At 42.5% G+C, this 20,781-nt stretch overlaps 1 protein-coding gene across 5 annotated transcripts in view; it reads right to left on the reverse strand.

The window, feature by feature from the left end:
* LOC126191488 (uncharacterized) overlaps positions 1 to 20,781 on the reverse strand; it is a 200,275-nt gene that overhangs the window by 60,372 nt on the left and 119,122 nt on the right. The window contains exon 1 of one of the 5 annotated variants that reach the window (XM_049932376.1): positions 9,241 to 9,360. The exons of the other annotated variants lie outside the window; for them this stretch is intronic. Coding sequence (XP_049788333.1) covers positions 9,241 to 9,242 — 2 coding nt within the window. The 5' untranslated portion in view covers positions 9,243 to 9,360. Of the gene's footprint in view, positions 1 to 9,240; positions 9,361 to 20,781 lie in introns of those variants that run through there. 5 annotated transcript variants of the gene reach the window in all.

Genomic DNA, 20,781 nt, shown 5'->3' on the forward strand with positions numbered 1-20,781 from the left:
TAAAATTGGTGGGAAAGGTGCAATTTAATTGAAGACATTTTAAAAACAAGTGTTCTAAAATAATTAGGCAAAAAGAAAGACACCTTTTAATTCTTTTGCAAATGTGTCAGTCTTTTTATGCTTTTTATTGTGAGTGATTGGTTATTGGAGCAGATGATCAGTGTGTCTTGAATATTTATTTGCATTTGCATGTTTGGTGCTTAATTTATAAATTATTCATAATGACAGCTCACCCCTGAGAGACAGAGAGAGAGAGGGAGTCTGCACTCTTATATGTGCATAACATCGAATGTTACACAGCATATTTGATTCGTAAGTAAAAAACGCCTTCTCTTGCTGCATTGTATTGTATGTTCACAGACGCGTTTCACCTTTTTTCATTTTAAGGCACGCCATTGGAATCTATAATGATGCAGTTATGGTATACTTTTGTTTTGATACCACGCAAAACAATGAGGCGTGCAAGCCACCTCCATGAAAAACATGAACACACCATAACACCATAGCCTCCGAATTTTACTGTTGGCACTACACACGCTGGCAACGAGGTTTACGAAGCATTCTTCATACCCACACCCTGCCATCGGATCGCCACATTGTGTATCGTGATTCGTGTCACCACACAAGGTTTTTCCACTGTTCAATCGTTCAATGTTGATACTCCTTACATCAAGCGAGGCGTCGTTCGGCATTTCCCAGGAGACGTGTGGCTTATGAGCAGCCGCTCGACCATGAAATCCAAGATTTCTCACCTTCCGCCAAACTGTCATAGTACTTGCAGTGGATATTGATGCAGTTTGGAATACCTGTGTGATAGTCTGGATAGATGTCATCTATTATACATTACGACCCTCTTCAACTACATGTACACGGATTGCTCTTGGAGGCAATATGTTAGTCTTATTCTGCCGTCAACACCCATAACACAATTACGCCATTTGGCGTGTTGGGTGACAGCATAGGCCGCCATCACCTCCTGCCACTGAGGCCGGTGGCATTGTTCGCATCGGCAACGGCGGCAGCATTGAACCGAATGTGGGACGATTCACCTTTTAGTTGCTACCCCAGATCATTCGACGATGGATCCACACCGAATAACAACGTGGAATTACTGCACATACAGATCCATCTCAAGAATTATCCCAGATTTTACATAGGCAGATCCGCCATGAACAGTATCCCCACGTGCACCGAAATCTGGAATCAGCCTGAACAGTATTATCTGACGTACCATATTCTGGATTCAGCATTAGAAATATCAAGCACCTACTGCAGGCAGACGCATTTTTACTGTGATGCCCCATAATCTAATAACGTAGTGGTTGTTTATCTGCTGCGGTGTGGTATTTGTTTTATTTACAGTATTTTTGGTTAGAAATCGGTAGTGCTTACACAGTTCTCTGTGGTGTCACTAGCTCTACCAATATGTCTGTTTCTAACACTATGACGTCAGACAGACTAGTAATGGAATGGTTGTCTATCAGTGATACATACCATGCTCCATTCTGACTGACTGATAATATCAGACGTCTGCACAACGGAACACGACGTGCCTGGAAAGTAGATATCGTTTGGTGTCGTTGGGCCCTTAACTGATAATGCAAGTTAAGGGGGAGAATCACGATGTTATGCAAATCGTACCCAAGTGGGTTTGTAATGAATGTGCACAAATTGTGTAGCACAATCTTATAATGACCCTGATATAAAGCCAATGTTAGGGTGGGTAGCTTCTCGTATAATTTATTCGTTAAATAATAGGGAAAGTCAGCATTGGCCGTTATTTTATTGATTCATTAACTGTAAAATCGATTTTCGATCACATAATGATCATCTTCAGTGCTTGAAGTTAAACATTTCACAAAGTGATGAGTGAATAAGAAACAAAAGACCACAAATGCACCTGAATATAAACCAACTGTTGGTAAGAACATATCTTTTCGTTAAATTAAGCAATCATAGTTCCCCTCCAGAAAAGATGATGGAGAAAGGATTCTGGTGAGAGTGACAGTTTAACAGATAAGTGCCATCCTAAAATTTTACAACTACATTTTTTTAAGTGGAGCACAGAGTTGTTCATGAATTTGTACGAGGGACATTCATGTATTTTAATGTAAACCAAACATTGTACAGATGTTGGCATCAACCTAGTACAAACGAGACTGCATGGAATCTAGTGTACTTCCCTGCCATGAGAAGGGAGAGCAAAGGGAACAGGTGAAATGCGTAAAAACGATAAACATCAGGCTAACTGGATGCAATACCATGATATCACCTAAGTACGCAAAGCGGCTCTTCAAATGTCACTGCTGAGAGACCTGACCTCGAACGTTTTGTGGCTGATAAACCAGCTCAAACCCTATACGCCAGAGCTGCGATATTAGCGACAGTACGGCGCAAAGTGGCATGCTGATGACGGCTGCTTCTCATGGTTGGCTGCACTGCATGGAGATGGACTCCGCCTTGAACACCAATCAAAGCACAAGCACAAAAAAGGAACTAAGTGTTTGTCCAGGTGGCTGGACAAGTGAAAACTACGAATAAAATTACTCTGCAGCAGTGGCAGTAACGTACATGGCAGCGAGGAACCAGCTCCTAAATTCTCCCCACTAATTCCCAACAGTGAATGACTGCTGTGGAATGCTCTCGATTACTCTAGAATGTTGTGGAATGTTCTCGAGTGCACTCGAATGCTCTGCAAGATACTCGAAATTTCTAGAGGTCGAAACTTCCCAGCCCTTATATCTTCAGAAGCACGCCCTTCAGGATGTAAAGCTGTAGGGCTGTAGTAATGAGTAACGAAGGTCATATTTTCCCTCTTGTGTCATATCTGTGGACATTACTACTCTTCCCAATCTTCGAAGAATTATTGATGACCTGTGTCTTCAGTGAATACAGATTCTGTCGGCTTAAAATACATAATTCTTTGAAGAGAAACCTACAATGGAGTTGTGGGTGAAAGTCGCACATTATTTTCTCTGTTTCTTTTTTTTTTTTATATCCTGAGCTCCTTCTACCCAGCTGACGGGTTACAATAGATAATTATACCATAACATACTACTGAATAAAAATGCGGAATATACTTTAAGTGATTGATCTGTTTATTTTCAGCTTGAAATTGCATCACGAACATAATTTGCATAAATCGTCTGTTGGCAAAGGTCAAAAAGGTGCTTCCTGCCTTTCAGACTTTACATCCAAAAACTCGCCCTATTGTGCCTTGTTTTGCTGAGTCCTGATCATATCACACATTAATTAGTGGTGATAATCTATTTATTACATAAAATTCTGTTCATGTGTCTGTGTATGATTTTTGCGATATTAAGGGAGACCTCGTCTGCAGAGAATTAGCTGCTGCAGCCTGACACCCTTTAAACACATTGTCACTCTCTCTTCGAGAGCGTGTGTGTTGTTTGCGTACAGCTTCTCTTTTAACATGTCTCACAGAGAAAAACCACATGGTTCCAAAGCCGTAGAACGATTATTCCAGCCGACCAATCCGTCATCGAAACCTTCCCTTGGTATTGTGTCGTAGACACGTTGGGAGTATTAGCTCCAACATTCCCCTGCGTGAAATACCGTTGGTCTTTTCGTTAGTGTTAGTTCTCCGAAGAAAGATTGCTGTAAATTGTTGAGACATCTACCCGAAGTTAATGATTGATGGAAGAATATCATACTGCGCTAATCGCACATCACATTCCGGTTTTCACGTCAGTAACGGGCTGCTGCCATAACTGATGGGAACTACAGCGAGTTCCTTCTGCGTATTCACGTTTTCTGTTAACTGCGGGTGTGTTTCGTCAGAATAAAAGAGCCTTTCATTACATTCGTCGTAATATGCACACACTGCAGCAGCCAGTTGCACTACTGATGTCCAACAACAGTGTCTGAAGTAGTTGCACTACCGTTACTTTGAAACTTTTCTCTGTGAGTTTTTCCGCAGCTCTGTGAGCTGTTGCTTCGGACACAGCAGTCAGGAGTGTTAAATAGCACAACAACTGTCTCGGTCTTCTATCCAAGGCCGCACTTAACTTCAAATGGTTCAAATGACTCTGAGCACTATGGGACTAAACATCTGAGCTCATCACTCCCCTAGGACTTACAACTACTTAAGCCTAATTATCCTAAGGACATCACACACAGCCATTCCCGATGCAGGATTCGAACCTGCTGTAACAACAACGACTCTGTCCTATTGTACATATAATTTTTTTTCTTCTGATTTTTCGATAAACTTGTGTAATTAATGCTCTGATTTCATTTCTTTTTTTGTTTCATGTCATTGTGTTAAGAAAACTGTAAACAAGTGTCAATGTGAATATTAATGCTTATGTCAAGTGTCAAGCAATATTGTGATAGAATTGAAATGTAACAAATGTTGAAACTGTTGTAAGATGTTTAAAATTGTAACTGTGCGTCTGGTCCATACGTAGGCAATGTGTTAGAATACGTAGAATGCAAAATTTCGGGTGAATACCCTGTCTGTAAGGGAGCGGTAAAAGGTGGATGGCAGGCGAGCGCGGGAAAATGCGCACGAGCACTGCACGGCATAACGGGCTCAGCAGTGGTAGTTGGAGCTGGGCATTGGTCTGAGCCACACGTTCTGGATCGAGGAGGCTCTCCTGGAAGAAGTAGTTTCATTGAGCCTCGGGAATGCCGTTCCAACGCCCTTACAGCATGGCAAAATTCCATAGGCACTAACCGGAAAAGTATTGCGACGCTAAGGAGAAGTAAAGTGCCGATACATTAAGAGCCGTAGCCGTGGTTGTATGTGTGCTCTGTGCCTCGCCATCTCGCCGCCCGCCAACCGCCGCATCGAATCAAGCAGGTTGAAACTTTTAGTACTGTATTCGTATGGACCAGTGTTAATTTTGTTCCATACTGTTCAATAACAACTTAAATTTTACCAGAACTTTCCTATCATTTAATTATCCTCACAACTAACCTAGATAGGGTCCTTTCCAAATGTTATGCAATCCGAGTGTCCCGAGATGAAAAATTAAAGTTTGTGTTAATAATAATTACCTGCAGACCTAACTATGTTACAATGGAGTTTAAAGAATTGTTTTGTTAATGAACCAGTAAATGAATAACGAAGGTCTGACAAAGTTGGAAGATAACTTTAATATTGATTTAGTAATGGAGTTTAATTATTTCGAGACAGATATAAAGGTATTTAAATGAGTAGGAAATAAGATAAAAAGAGTAGTAACTCATATATTGGAAATCTTGAACGCCTGATAATTTCAGTAATCAATTTTTTTAGTATAGTGAACATAACAGTTTCAGGGTCCCCCCCTCCCCCTTTTATTCATTTGAATTCTGAAGTGTTTTAAATTGATTTGACCAGCAAAGTTAAAATCAATATAAAAGCCAAAATTTATCAGTGTTTTATCTTTATCTAAATTGTCATTTTGTTTGTGGCTCGAAATTACTATTTCTAGGGTAACCTATGCCCGATTTTAATCAGATCAATAGACAGTACGAAGTTTTGTAGTAAACATTATAGTGTAGTGTTATGTATTTATGGTTTTTCCCTATCAGTACAGAAAGGGAAACTATCAGTTCAATAGATTTTCTAGTTCTAAAATTTACCATATTATGCAGTGTTACTACTTGTTGCTTTGCACGAATATCTGCCAACATGTACAGGGAAGAAACTCAGTTAATGCCTAATTAGGCTGGCGACCGTATTATTAACAATTGGTAGCATCTCCCGTGTTGTTTTTTGTCCGTACTGACGTGTAGTTGCATTTCGAACTTGCTTGACGTATCATTGTTATTACAGAATGGGTGTAAGTCTGATTTGCCTCGATTCAGGTACACGCGGTATACAAAAATCCTTTCTCATAAGGTGAAGCCCGTCAACTTACCATAGTACAGGCTTTAAGGAGTATCGTGTGCCACGCGGCCAGCGTTACACTGCGACCGTAGCAGTCGCGCGGTTCCGCACTGAAGCGCCTAGAACCGCTGGGCTACCGCTGCCGGACCGCAGTTAACTCGCCCATTTTATTCTCGCTTAAAACCCTTGTTACTGTAGACCTCTGTTTGCAAATTATGACAACTACTGAGCTTACTGAGAGGTTAAAAGTGCGTGCCGAACCAGGATTGGAACATGGGCAGTTTGCTGTGTCAAAATTCCTCCAGGCTGTGGCTAAACAATGTCTCCGCAATATCCTCTCTTCCAGCACTGCTACTCCTGCAAGGTATGCAGGAGAAATTCAAAGTCTGGCAGGTATAAGATGAACTACTGGCGGAAGTAAAGATGTGAGGGCGGGTCATGAGTCTTGCTTGTATGGTTCAGTCAGTGTTAATGCCTATGTGGTGGTCTGGTTGTTGGATCGACAAATAGTCCTTTGTTTTCTACGAGTGCGTCGCATGTTACGTGGAATATTTTCCTGCAAGAAAGACTCCAGTGGTTCTTTGGAGAAGGGGCTGGACTTTGGCAATATCTATATTTAAATGCTCATCGCTCGCGCAATGAGTTTCGGCAATACTAGCAGACCGCACATGTGGAGGTTGCGCGCGGTACCCGTTATTATCTTAACAGCGTTCTTTCCACGTCTCTACTTGGTTGGCGTGTTCCCGGCGCAGCAGGTGCTCCAGGTGCCCTCCTATTCGGAATGACGCATGACGCGGCTACCCCTTTGATTCGGCCCACCTGCCAACGAGCATCACCTTGTGGGATTTCCAGGGTTCGGGATGGGTGCACTATTTTTCACTGTTTTCCCTTTGCTTAGATGTGCACAAAAAATGAAGTAAATGTAATAAGTAAATTAATATGAGCAGTATGAGGGTGCAACATGGCGATGGGAAGAGGGAGGCATCGTGGCCAGGCCTCGCGATTGGACCGCTACCCAACTTGTCTGCTAGGACTGTGGCCCTATCAAATCGACAATACGAAAATAAATAAATATAATAAAATAAGAAAAAAAAAGTAAGTAGAGCTCTTGTCCGCGAAAGGCAAATATCGCGATTCCGAGTTCCTGTCTGGCACACGATTTTTAATCCGTCAGGAAGTTTCAAATCATCACGCACTCCACTGTAGAGCGAAAAATTCATTCTATAACAATCATGACATTGAGAAACGTTTCTTAGCGATGACCAGCTGACATGTACTTGGAACGCCTTGTAGAGTGATATGCGAAGTGAAAAATTAAATTATCCCGTTCTTACAGACGACTAAATGACTTTTCAACGACAGAAGATTCTCTTTGGTGCAGAACACGTTTAAGCTTTGGTGAAGCCTAACTCTCGTGACTCACTTTGCTACTCTGCCTGATAGCTCAAGATTCACTGCGCAGTGTTGTGAACTTCCACGGGCAAAGGTATTCAAACGACCGCTGCTCAGCAGCACAAGAATCCCCGTATTCTGCATAACAACACTCCGTAATCTCTTGTCAGACCCACAAAAGATGTATGTCACTAAATTCGTATCAGAGTGATCTGCTGTTCTGGCAAAAAGAAAAATATTATACTTCCAGTTTTTAAATTACGTTAAAGTAAGTTAATGCCTATATCTCGATGATAATTGAAACTTCGAAAATACGTTCGACTTTGCTGCGTAAGCCTTCACTATAGATGGAGACGATCTACTAATATCCAGAACGAGGCAAAATTTAAACAGGTGTGTATTTAATACACATAGCTGAGACACTGGTAACGCAGCAGTTGTTGATAGTGGTTGTGTTAGATGTCAAGACAGAGTACCCATCTTTCTATTCCCAAAATCTCATAGTCCTGTTGTAGCGCAAAATGTACACAGAAGAAAATAAATACATATTTAAATAAAAAATTAAAAATATTTCAGCTTCAAAATTAATCCTTCAATTTATAATCGAAATAGTGGACATCTTGTGAAAGTTAATTGTAAGTCGTCTCAAATAAAATCTGAATGACATTCGCTTAGCTGAGAGGCATCCTTCCTTAACGATGTATGAGTCCTTCGCGCTACGTAACATGCTTGAAAGAACGTTACTCAAGAACAGAAAATGAGTGAGTGCTTAAATAATGAAATGAATACGTAAAGGACCGGATAATTTCATTACGAACATTACGAACGGTGTCAATAACGACCGCATATAGACTCAAAGAAGCAGAAACGACGTCCAGTATTCATTTTCTGCAGGCTAAACACTAAATATTTAAAGTGCTAGTCTTTACCACTAGGTATTCGCTCATGGACCAAAAACCATTTCAGAAACCTGAAAACATTATTTATTTATTGGCCCAGTGAAGACTCAAAGAAAGCCATGTTTTACGTTTTGGAGCTATAAATTCCTTTATAGTAATGAAATGTATCCGTATGACAACGACTTCTCCCTCATAAAACTCGTCTTCCTCCCCCACCATCTCCCTTACATCTGTTAAACATTCCTCAGGCATCAGGCCGTCAGCCTGGTCAATCGGCCATAGACCAGGATCTGAATAATCCGTCTCGTCAAGGAAAAACTCGGAGAGGTCGACTTCTTCAGCCAGGTCTGCCTCGATGTCCAGTATATACTCTTCCAAATGGAAGTCCAGTAAATCCATTTCCGATATCCACCTAAAAAAACAGGGGCAAAATTGCTTTGTTTTGGAAGGTATTGTGCCGACAATTATCCTGAAACATCTTATCCTTGAACATTGTCATTAAAACTATAACTGTGGCATAGCACGTTCTATTAAGAAACTGTTAGCAGCAACAAGCTGACATATTTCTAAAATACATTATCTGATGATCCGACTCTAAGCGTTTGCAGACTATAAGTGAACGGTACGACAAACAGGTAACCTACACAGTACTGGATGTGTGAATTTGTGATGTAGTACTTACTGTGCCACAAGAGACATTGAAAATATGGTTAAACACGCTTCGTCACAATTTAACGAAGTACGTCCGTCTATCATGCTGGTTGTTATTTACTACTAAAGTGATTAACACCGTGTGTATCATGACACTACCGACATATCTCGTGGACCGCGAGTTGCAGACCTATACGATCGTGCTTGCGACATCGATCATTACATGACGCCAGTTAAGCTGTCTGAAGTCTGTCATGTTTTAATAAACTATCATCACCAAGAACACAGATACGGTCGGGTGTTAAAGGAGAATCTCCCTAATGTCAGTGCCAATTACTGACTGCTTCTACACCAGTCAAGTCACCAGTGACACAACCACCCCTGCTCGTCCTCCACCTCTGCTCTGTGTCCACGTTGATCACTGTGGTCACCTACTATTCACGGATAATTGGTACTTACATTTCGTTTGAGAATATGAGCTCCCAGTGAACCCTGAAAAATAAAATGAAACAACATTAACTTTTCTATCGATTGACGTAGTTAAGTTGTTTTACTAGACACGGTTCAGCAAATGTATTCTGTTACAATTTCTATATCGCGAACTCTTAGCACTACTGATTTACAAAGAGAAAAAGCTCAAAGGAGGAAAAGACTTTCCGAAACATGTATTGCGGTGAGAAACCAGTTAGTGCCTGTACGTCGCGCGATCCACACGACTGCTCGCCTGCGACCAAAACGCGCGAGTGACGCAGCGATACCGGCCAACGGCGTTTAGAGTGACCAGTCTGCGAGGTTGCGAGAGCTGCCGGCGACTCACCAGCAGAGAAGCGGGGAGGCGATCTCATCGAGCGCAGCGATAAGCAAGAACAGAAGCATCTTGTCTGACAGCTTAGCGCCAGATTAGTGTTTCCACGTTTATCGCGGCTGTAGAACCATTGTCGAGACAGAAGACAAGGGAGTATCACCACTGACGAGTGTCGCGTGATGAACCTGCTCAAGGAATGCTCGCTTTTATTCACATATTCATTTAGCATCTGCATGACAACAAAACATGTTTGACGTTCGTTGCACAGACTGACATAGTCTTCATTGCAGTTTTGTAATAGTTTAAAGACTGTTCTTCATATATCCATAACCGCGACATAAAGGGAACGTGAAAATACTGAGCCTTGACAGATAAACGTTGCATTTGGTACAAACCCCAGAGGTGTCCACATAGCTCGTTTGCAGCTGGATCTCCACTTTTTGCAGAAGTCTAGCTAGAATAAATTGCTCCGCTGTGCTTAACTGCCAGAGCGTTGTTGTAACGTATGTGGGCAGACAAATTCCGACATTGAGTAATAATGTATCAAGGACTTTCCACTACGTTTCCATTATTGAGTACCCCAAATATCACGTACATGAGACCGAAGAGTTCAACTGCGTGAGAAACGTAACATGTAGATACCAGACTTTTCAAGCTGTGCAAGTGTGATGGGTAACATCCGTGTACCAATTTGATGGAAATTTTTCCGATTTTTGCTGGTTAGATAATCTAGTTTGAGATAATGTACTTTTTAGATACAGGAGCCTGTGCTATTGTACACTGTCGTATCTTCGTGAAATGCAGTAACTACCACATCTCTTCCCATTCCAGTAAGGTCTGAGTCTTCAAGACAGCGACAACGTCAGTGGGCCTAAATCAAGTGTAATAACGGTGTCCTCCTGTCACACTCCACTTTACCGCTTTGCTTGTTATCTCATGCTACGTGATGCTGAAGTGTCATTCGATCCAAAGTAATTGGAACGCGTATACACTGATGTTTGGGTGGAATGTTTCGAGGAACACAGTGGCGAGTTCCAATTAATGTGCTGGCTCCCGAACTCGCCAGATCTGAACCCGATCGAACGCATCTGGGATGTGACTGAACGTGGTGTCAGTGCCTTCCCCCCTGCCCTCCCAGGAACTTGCGGGAAATATCTGACTTGTGTACGCAGAAGTGGTGCCAACTCCCTCCAGCAACCTACCAACTCCTCATTCCTTTTACAGGACAACCCATGCATGCATCAATGTTAACAACACAACATAAGCAACTATGACTGAAATGGGCACATGACCATCGGCACTGGAAGTTGGCGCAATGCCATAGCGTTCTATGGTACCTTCCTCATCACTTCGTCTTCTAGGTGAGCTGTTCCTTGACACCTGTACTGCGGGATGGAGACAAGCTGGTGGGGTTTCCATTGTGATCTGGAGAACATTCACATGTAAGGCACCATGACGCCCAATGAGTATCATAAACTGACTGCAGACCACGTGCACGACTTCATGATGATTATGTCTTCTGATGGTTGTGGCATTTTTTAACAACAGTATGCGCTATGTGAAAAGGCCAGGAGAGTGGTAGAGTGGTTCGAGCAACACAGTTTGCGACAAGTTTGCCGTCGGCTCGATCTTGCCAGCACAATCTCTCTGTGTCGTCTTTTCTAATACCATAGGTTGGTAATGGACTGCGGTAGCTATGTATTATCGAGCTCTTTAAGGCTATTCTACTGACGTTATGGTGGTGTTTTGGCTATAAGGTCTCGGTTCCCTCCGTTATGTAGCGCGCTTCTTGGCCCATTGTTGACGGTCGCCCTTCGTACGAAGCTTCTTTTAGTCACGTTGTGGCTTAGAGCTGTATGATTTCTGAATCACCGCAGCACATCTTCATTGGTTACTAATCGAACTGGCACATCCGTAATATCGTATAGGGCCTCTGTGAGCATGCAGACGTACTGCAACACGACGTGACTTAGGGTCGACTACTGTCTGAAGTGGTACTGGAGGGAATTGACACCATGAATCCTGCTGGACTGTCCATACGTCCGTAAGAGGACGAGGGGATCGAGATATGCTCAATAATGTTCATGTCTCGGCAATTTGGTGGGCAGTGGAAGTGTTTAAAATCAGAAGAGTCTCCCTCGAGCCACTCTGTAGCAATTCTGGACGTGTGGGGTTTCGCATTGTCCTGCTGGAATTGCCCAAGTCCGTCGGAATGCGCAATGGACGTGAATGGGTGGAGGTGATCAGACAGGATGTTTACGTTTGTGTCACCTGTCAGAGTCGTATCTAGACGTACCAGGGGATCCATATCACTAGAACTGCATACGCCCCACACGGATAGAGTCTCCACGAGCCTCCACCAGCCTCCCCTGCAGGGGCCGGTGATTCTTGAGGTTGTCTACATACCCGTAGACGGCCATCCGATCGATACAAATTGAAACGAGACTCATCCGATCAGGCAACATGTTTCCACTCTTCAAGAGTCCATTGTCGGTGTTGACTTGCCCAGTCGAGGCGTGAAACTTTGTGTCATGAAGTCATCGAGGGTACACGAGTGGGCCTCTGCAGTTTGCGGAAGGGTAGTACTTCTGTCACATTGAACGATTCACTTCAGTCGTCGTTGGCCCCATCCTTGCAGGATCTTTTTCCAGCTTCAGTGATGTCATAGATTTCGAGTTTTACCGGATTCCTGATATCCACGGTACACTCCTGAAGTGGTCATACGGGAAAATTGCCACTTCATCGCTACATCGGAGATGCCGTGTCCCATCGCTGGTGCGCCGACTATATCACAACATTCAGACTTATGTAAATCTTGATATACTGCCATTGTAGCATCTCAAACAACAACTGTGCCAGACACTTGTTGTCTTATATAAGCGTAGTCGACTGCAGCGCCGTATTTTGCTTGTTTACGTATCTCTGTAATTGAATATGCATCCCTATACCAGTTATTGTGCCGCTTCATTGTATATTTTCGTCAGCACTTTAACACCACATTTCAAAAGCCTGTTTCTGTTAGTGCCGCAGTTTTTATGATTTTAGTTCACTTACATATAACGCTAATCGTCAAACAAATACATTCATCACACTTCCTAACACTTAAATGTATATTCGGTGGTAAAACACTTTTACTTTAAAATGAATTTCTTGCAGTTTCGTGTTTACTATTGGTATTTTCTTCCCTTCATCCGTCATCCCTTACAACAACACTCTAAGCCACAAAAAAAGAATTACGAAGGAAGTATGAAAATTGACCGAAAATTCATATTCATATTTGTATTGGCAGAAAATTGATAGTCGTAATCTTTGGTGGCCGATGGATGAATATGTGACGCTGCAGCGCAATTTCGACGCGCAGCTGACAAGATATTAAACATGGGACATACGATACCAAGGCATAGAACCATGTACTCAGTTAGGCAGTAACTATGCCTCGTAGACAGGCGCATGAAAAATATACGCAAATGTCTGCATTTGAGAGAGGACGCTTAGTTGGATTCAAAGAAGCCGGTTGGAGTAATCTCCGAATCCTTCAGCATTTGAATAACAGCAATGCCACTATTCGACCATGTTGGCAGGAATGGGAATCGTCAGAGCGGCCCTACGAGCCCCGGATTCATCACTGTCATCGATCCGACGTCCAACTGACGCTTCAGTGATCACAATGACCGTTACTAGGCGGCTCACAGAGAGGGGGCTGAGTTCACGGCGCCCCTTGGGTCGACCTCCATTGACCTCTGTACACCAACGAGCGCGTCTGCAGTGGTGTCGGGCCATTCGGCCTGGAATCTCATTGACTGGAGTAGAACTGTCATCAGTGATGAATCCTCCTTCGAAATAGGCCCCAAAGACCAGCGAAGACGTGTCTAGATCTCAAACGAGCGTTGACGTACCGACGTCCACGTCCCCCGCCATGTGGCCCAACAACCAGGAGTTCTGCCGTTTTATTTCATAGCAGGACTCCTTTGGTTGTCACCCGCGCCATCCTTACGGCACTGCGGACTTCGGCGTCATTCTATGCCTCGTTTTGTTGCCCTCAATGGTCACTCATTTTGGGCTTACATCTCAGCAAAATAATACCTGCCCGCACTGGGCGACAGTTTCTACTGCATGTCTTCGTGCTGCTTGCCAAACCTTATCATGGCGAGTAGTGTCGCTGAATCTCTTCCCTATTGAGAACGTTTGGAGCATTATGGGCAGGGCCCTCCCATCTGATAATATTATGGCGATCTAACGCGCTAACTGGACGGAATTTGGCACGATATCCCTCAGGAAGACTGCTCTCTCAATCAATGCACTACTAATAAGTGCTTGCTTGCATAAGTGCCAGAAGTGGACCAACGTGTTATTTTCTAGCCCAATTAGTGAAGCTCTTTCTCTAGAATAAATCTCGGAATTTTTCTGAAATTGTAATCAGCTTTCTGTCTTGTCATCACTTCTATCGATTTCCTTTCCATTTGCATAATTCTTCGTCGTGCATCGTTTATTTATTATATTGTCTTAAAGTGTATTTCTGAGAAAACAGTAACCTAGTCTAATACTTTAAGTGTCTCAGTTTAACATCTTAGTACCCACATTCATTTTTAGTTACCTTCATCTTGTAACCTATTTCCTAGGCACTATGCATTTCGTTCAAGTGATCTTCCTAAAGTTCACCGCCGTCTCTGACAGAGTGACAATGTTATCTCAAGCTTTAAAGGTTTTCTTTCTTGTCCCCATCTTTAATTTACATTCCGAATTATCTTTGGTTTCCTTTATTTCTTCATCCGTAAGTAGGTTGAATAACATGGGCAAGGGTAGATTACGAACACGTCACACTTCAGACGATGACTGTAATTCGTGTTGTCTCACTTTTGCAAGTAAACTCTGATTTCTGTCCAAGCTGTACACACCGTTTCGCTGCCTGTATTTCATGTAACCTCAGAATAACTTTTTGTAGTCAATACTGCCAAAATTATATTCCATTATTTTGCTAAAAAATTGAAATTAACAGGAAACAACTTCTCAATGAAATGTTTGCTTTTTTTTTCTTCATGTTATAATTTTTACACCCTTTCTTCATTTTCCATTGACGAACACGGTGACTGCATAGAGATGAAAAAATGACCAAACGACTTCTAGTATTTTCTGGAAGCTGAACACACAATATGAACAAGAAACGTTATTTATTTCTTGACCTAGTAAAGACTCAAAGAAAGTCATTACTTTACGTTTTCGAAATACAAATTCCTTTACACCAATGAAATGTATCCATATGACAACGACTTCTCCCTCAGGAGAAGCGTCTTCGTCGTCCACCATCTCCCTCACATCGGCTAACCAATCTTCTTCTGGCATCAGTTCGTCAATCAACCATAGATCTGCATCTGAATAATCCATCTCGTCAGGGATAACCTCGAAGAGGTCCAGTTCTTCTGCCAGGTCAGCCTCGATGTCCAGTACATATTCCTCGAAATCAGCTTCCAGCAAGTCCATTTCCGATCGCCATCTAAAAACAAACAACGAAAACAAAATTGAATTGTTTTGGAAGACATTATGTGGATAACTATTCTAAAATATATTACCCTTAAACAGTGTCATTCATGTGAGAAGAGATTTGTCAAACTTATAAAGATTTATGATTGTGGCATGGCACGTTCTTTTAAGGAGTATGTATAACCAAGCGAGCTATCAAAAGCATTATCAGCAGCAAGCTGACTTATTTCCAAAACACATTATTTGACGATCTTACCCTAAGCGTTGCAGAATACAAGTAATCGGTGCGACACGCAGGTATACTACACCATATCACAAGTGTGAATTTGTCATGTACTACTTACTGTGCCACAAGCGACATTGAACGTATGTTAAAACGATGCTTCAACATAATTTAAGGAAGAACGTCGGTCTCTCATGCTCGTAGTTAACTACTACTGATGTGATTAGCTGCTTGTCTATCGTGACATTTGCGGCATATCTCGTGGACTGCACGTTGCTACCCTTTACGATCGTGCTCGCCGTATTGATCATTACATGACGTCTGCTAAGGGGACTGAAATCGGACGTGTTTTAATTTGCTATCATCAGCAAGAAGACAGATATTGCCGCGTGTCACACCACAATGTCAGAGTCAGCTACGGACTGCTTCTACGTCAGTCACGTCACCAGTGAGACGACCAGCCCCACCCATCCTCTACCTCTGCGCTGTGTCCACCCTGAGCACTGTGGTTGGCGATCTTATCTGTATCTCCCCTCTTTGCAAGCACTGACGAGATATCGTAAACCATTATACGAAAGATATATAACTAAAAGAACTTATCTTCTATTGTTCAGAAGGACTTGGTACTTACATTTCTGTAGAGAGTATGAGCTTCCATAAAAGCCTGAAATAGAAAAGAGAAGAACATGCATTTTAATTAGGATTGGCAAAGGGTAAGTAGTTAGATTTACTAACAATATGCAATACTAAGAGCTCAAAGGAGCAAAAGGTTTTTCGAATCATGTATTTCGGAGTGAAAATTTGTAAGAACTTCGAGACGCGAGAGCAATTGTTGCCTGTATGCCTCGCCAGTCACACGACAGCTCGACTACGACCAAAACGCGGGACTGACGCAGCGATTCCGGCCTACAGCGTTTAGAGTGACGAGTGTGCGAGGATGCGAGAGCTGGCGGCGACTTACCAGCACAGAATCGCGAATGCGACGTCGTCGAGCGCAGTGATAAGCACGAGAACAAGCATCTTGTCTGACTGCTTAGCACCAAATTAGTGTTTCCGCGGTTACCCCGGCTATAGCTCCATTGTCGATATCGGAGACATGTTAGTCTCACCACTCACGAGTGTCACGTGAAAAAACTGCTCAACGAACATATTTAATGATTGCTGCACTGACCGATATAGTTTACATTGCAGTTTTATAATAGTTTAAAGATTGTTCTTCATACATCCGTAGGCGTGGAATAAAGTTAAGGTGAAATAGCCGAGACTTGATTTAAAAACGTTGGTTTTGATAGAAACTACGCAGATGTTCCGAGGTTCCTCTTTCGGTTTTCTTTTGGTATCCACCCAGCGCGTTCCAAAAATGTCGGTAGGATGACGTGCTCCGCTGTGCCTACCTACCAGGGCATTATCGTAATAGACGTGGGTAGACAAATTCCTACAGTGACTAAAAATGTTTCAAGCATTTTCCGCTTATCAAGTGGTCGAGGCCGGAAAGTTCGTCTGTGACACACAATACGAAAATTCCATACTTTTTAAGTTGTACAGCTGTGACGTGTAACATCTGGTCCCAACTGATGGAAAGTATTTTGGATGTTTCTTGAAGTTTCAATCATCTAGGTTGAGAGATACATGGTTTCTAGATGCAGGAGGCCGTACTATTCTATAGAATCGTTTCTTTGGAATTGCAGCGACTATCACATTTCTTTCCATTCCAGTAATGTCTGTTATTTCAAGGCAGAGACATCGTAGTGGTATTAAAGTAAAGAAACGGCCACCTCCTGTCACACACGACTTTTCCACTTGGCCTGTTATCTCATACTGTGTGATACTGGTGTTCAAATGCAGTGTGCGGTGTGTCCTTTGATTCAAAGTAATTGTGGACGTCTATATTGTAGAGAAATGTCGCTTACATTTTGAGGTGCATTCCTTACCTTCTAGTAAATCTACAGCACTTCTAGAATCAGTTGCTATAAAGACGATATCGGGGGCAGTTTAGACGCATAATGAGGCCTTCTTCGTCGCTTACACTTCCCCAATACAGATGCTGGTATCGGCCAGGAGTTCGTACATCTTCCTAGCTTGCGTACCTCCGCAATACAAGTCGCACGGCATGACAGAATTATGAGCGATGTTGTCCTCGTTGACAGAACGAGGTGAAACGTATTAACAGCTGAGGTTTTTGGTGTAGACTGTCCTCCACGCTGATACAAAAGATCTGGTAGTACGACAATAGCATCACAATCGTAGCTAAACCTAGGTTTACAGTTTCATTTGCTGCCAGCATGATCAGTTGTTCAATCAGTAAAGATCGATATTATGGCAAGATCTTACAGCACGGTGTGTGTTCTCTGTCTCGCTTCGTAAATAGTTCAAGGCACTACCATAGACGTAATATCCATCGGTAACTGCACGACGACTGTATAATGCCACAGTAAAGCGTAAATAAAACCAAAACCTCCACACCAGAGATGCTGCCCTTACTATGACGAGTAACCGTCGAACTTCGATTGCTATGCATTCAAGATGTAGGCACCTCGTCAGTTCTCAGTCAACAAACAGCGCCAGCAATTTAGCCGAACTCTACGCTAAACTGTGAAATAGCGTGGCTGACTCGTTGGTGTTGTTATTGTCCAGCACTTCCTTGTGCAGACTAGAACTGGACAGTTAATAACAGCTTGACAACGAATGGTTTTGTTCTTTCAAAGAGACTGCCTAATCTACGATTCAGTCATAGAAGTGTCACCCTCAGACTAATCGAGTAACTATACAGGCACATATAACCGGCACACGTTTGTACTTCCAGAAACATGCTTAATGTCGTTACAATATATCCTGTATTCACCTTATACAAAAGGGGACTCAACACAGATCCGTGTGAGCGACTGTTACATACCAACTGCGGTGAGTGTAGGGTTTTGTCAGACATTCTGATGTATAAGCATGATTTTGAAGAAAATAGTTAAGCTTATCGGTAATAAAGCCTGGAATAACAATCACATTTATTTCCACGCCGTGTTCGGCTTCAGAGATGCCGCGAGCCGCGACTGTTACGAAGTCATTCGGTGTCGTGGGCTTCCGACCCTGGGCTTCGTGACCTGTTATGTCAACGTGGTGTTTCGGAGGACAAATTTTTTAGCCGTGACGATACCGTCCGTCAATGAAAGATGTAATAGTGGAGGACCCACTGCTGACCGTTTTTCAATAAGTACAGTCCCTTTCACATTTTATCCATTCTTAGGACTGACTAATACAAAGGCATGCTCAGTATTTTATTGTAATTTTACTTGTTTCTGGCTTTTTATTTTCCTTAGTGCAAATGCTTTCAAATGCCTGCGAGTCGTGTAACTGAGGCGGGACGTGGTGACCAACCCGTTATTCATCTAGTGGGGTGTGGGAACCGCCAAAAACGTCATCCAGGCTGGCCGGCATTTTATCAATTCTAAATTCTCACTCAATTTTTTTGTAACAAATCCATAATTTGAACATCCTCTGATGTCACCCATCTCGTTATTGCAATATCATTTTACGTTTTGTTTAAATCTATGTATCTTTTTTGGTCGTGAAGGGGGAGATCAGTGAAATTGTTCTTTCATTTCAAATTTAGCATTTACAGCATCCTCCTTCATACGTTCAGATGTATTTGATTTATTAGGGAGTTTACTTTCGTACCGTACCCCACAGTCCGACAGAATTCGTGGTTCTGCCCCGTTGCTTAAAAACATTAAACATTTCAACTGCTATACTAGCATGTTCCGTGTAGTGATTGACATATAGTCAGTTAACTTCATTACCTTTTCTCCACTGGGCATTTTCTCCATTAATTATAACCACAGCAGCATGGAATATGTTTTTCGACTTTTGTTTGGGTGCAAAAGAAATAAAGCAGGAAATCCCTTCTTATGTGATTTCGATGCCTCCTCCCCCCCCCTCCCCCCGCGGAAGAATAGTTCCATTTTCACACAGAATTGTCCCAGCTTCTATACAATGCAACACCAGGATTATTTTATCAAAAACGGAGCCATCGTCAATTTTCAAAAAACTGTTACCTCCAGTCAGTTTCAAAACGTCTTCGCTCAGTTGAATCTGTAAACTAGTGCCAGAGTTTTTGGTCGTCCCAAGAGCATGCCTTCTGGCTTTACACAATGAAGTCTTGCTGTTGTCATAATTTGAGCTGCATACGTCGAAATTAAAACTTTGTCTTTCAAATCTTGTAATCCCTTCTTACAAAATTTGGAAAACAAGCACTGTGTTTTCTTCGTGGACTCTTTTCCTGCACTTACACATTCCTTTCTTAACATGCAAATCTGCTTTGTGAGATGAGCAGGAACCCATTATTCTGCCATTTGCAATTTTTAAACGGCTTCGTCACTCAGTTATTCGGAATTCATGCACAAGCAGTTTGTATAAGCATCACATTTTCAGTGTACCCGGTAGTAATAACTAATCTCCAGAAGGCATACCTTCCCTTTTGTCGTAATTATTTTCATTACCGGCCCTATATAGAATTCAAATAGCATAGCCCTATGGATGTATACGGGAACAAGGGCTTTGGGCGAGGGCACTGCCATACTGACGGAGGCAACACTTCTGCTGCTGATGAACAACTGGTGTAAATCAGCAGGAGGCTATGGTCGGGAAACTAACGGTAGGTAAATGCTTGGTAGCAAGTCCCACAGTACCTGCGACACCTACAAAAGGGTCGAAACCACCACAGTCAGGAAGAGTAACCTACAGTTCACGCGGCTTAGTGTAATCGTGACGTCATTTTGAATTTCTTGATCGTTCTGTTTGCAGCACGTGAGGGGAACATGGCGTTCAAAACAATAACATTCGCCTCAAGTTAAGAGAACGTTATGCTTTTTCTTTACTGCAGGGTTCATTAACCTGCTGGTTACTTTGTTAATAAGATGTGTAAAATTCTGCATTCATATCGACTAGACTCTGAATAAGGGAGAGATTAAAGTGTGTGCATGAATCAACTCCGAAACTTACTGAAAAAGTTTTCCAACTATTTTCCCTAAAACGTCTTTACCAGCCCGAAAAGTGAGACGACTCGGTAATTTACAAGCAAAAAACGAGCTAAAGCCAGTCAGCGTTGAACTCAGCATCGTATATATTCAACGGTGTATATTAAGTTTATTTTTAAAACTCCGAAACCAGTTTCGGGATTGAACTCATTTTCAGAAGAAACTGAACACCGTGAACGACTCGAGTTAGGATGCTGATATTCACAGGATACGTACAACAGTATGTTCTGCAGAAATGAGTGGAATTTGATTCATGTCGGGGTGCAGCTTCAAGGCCAGCATCGATATCGCGGCATGACACCACCTGCCTGTAAAATTTCCCTGCAGCTCTCGTTGTCGCTGTAAACCGTAGGTAATGGATCACTGTGACTTGAGCATAGCTGCCGGACGCCTTGCAGATGTATGCTCGAACTGTACCGTCAAATCAGTGAGTTTGAAAGAGGGCGCATTATTGGCATGAAAGACTG

Source organism: Schistocerca cancellata, chromosome 6 (assembly GCF_023864275.1).
Source record: "Schistocerca cancellata isolate TAMUIC-IGC-003103 chromosome 6, iqSchCanc2.1, whole genome shotgun sequence".
Lineage (NCBI taxonomy): Eukaryota > Metazoa > Arthropoda > Insecta > Orthoptera > Acrididae > Schistocerca > Schistocerca cancellata.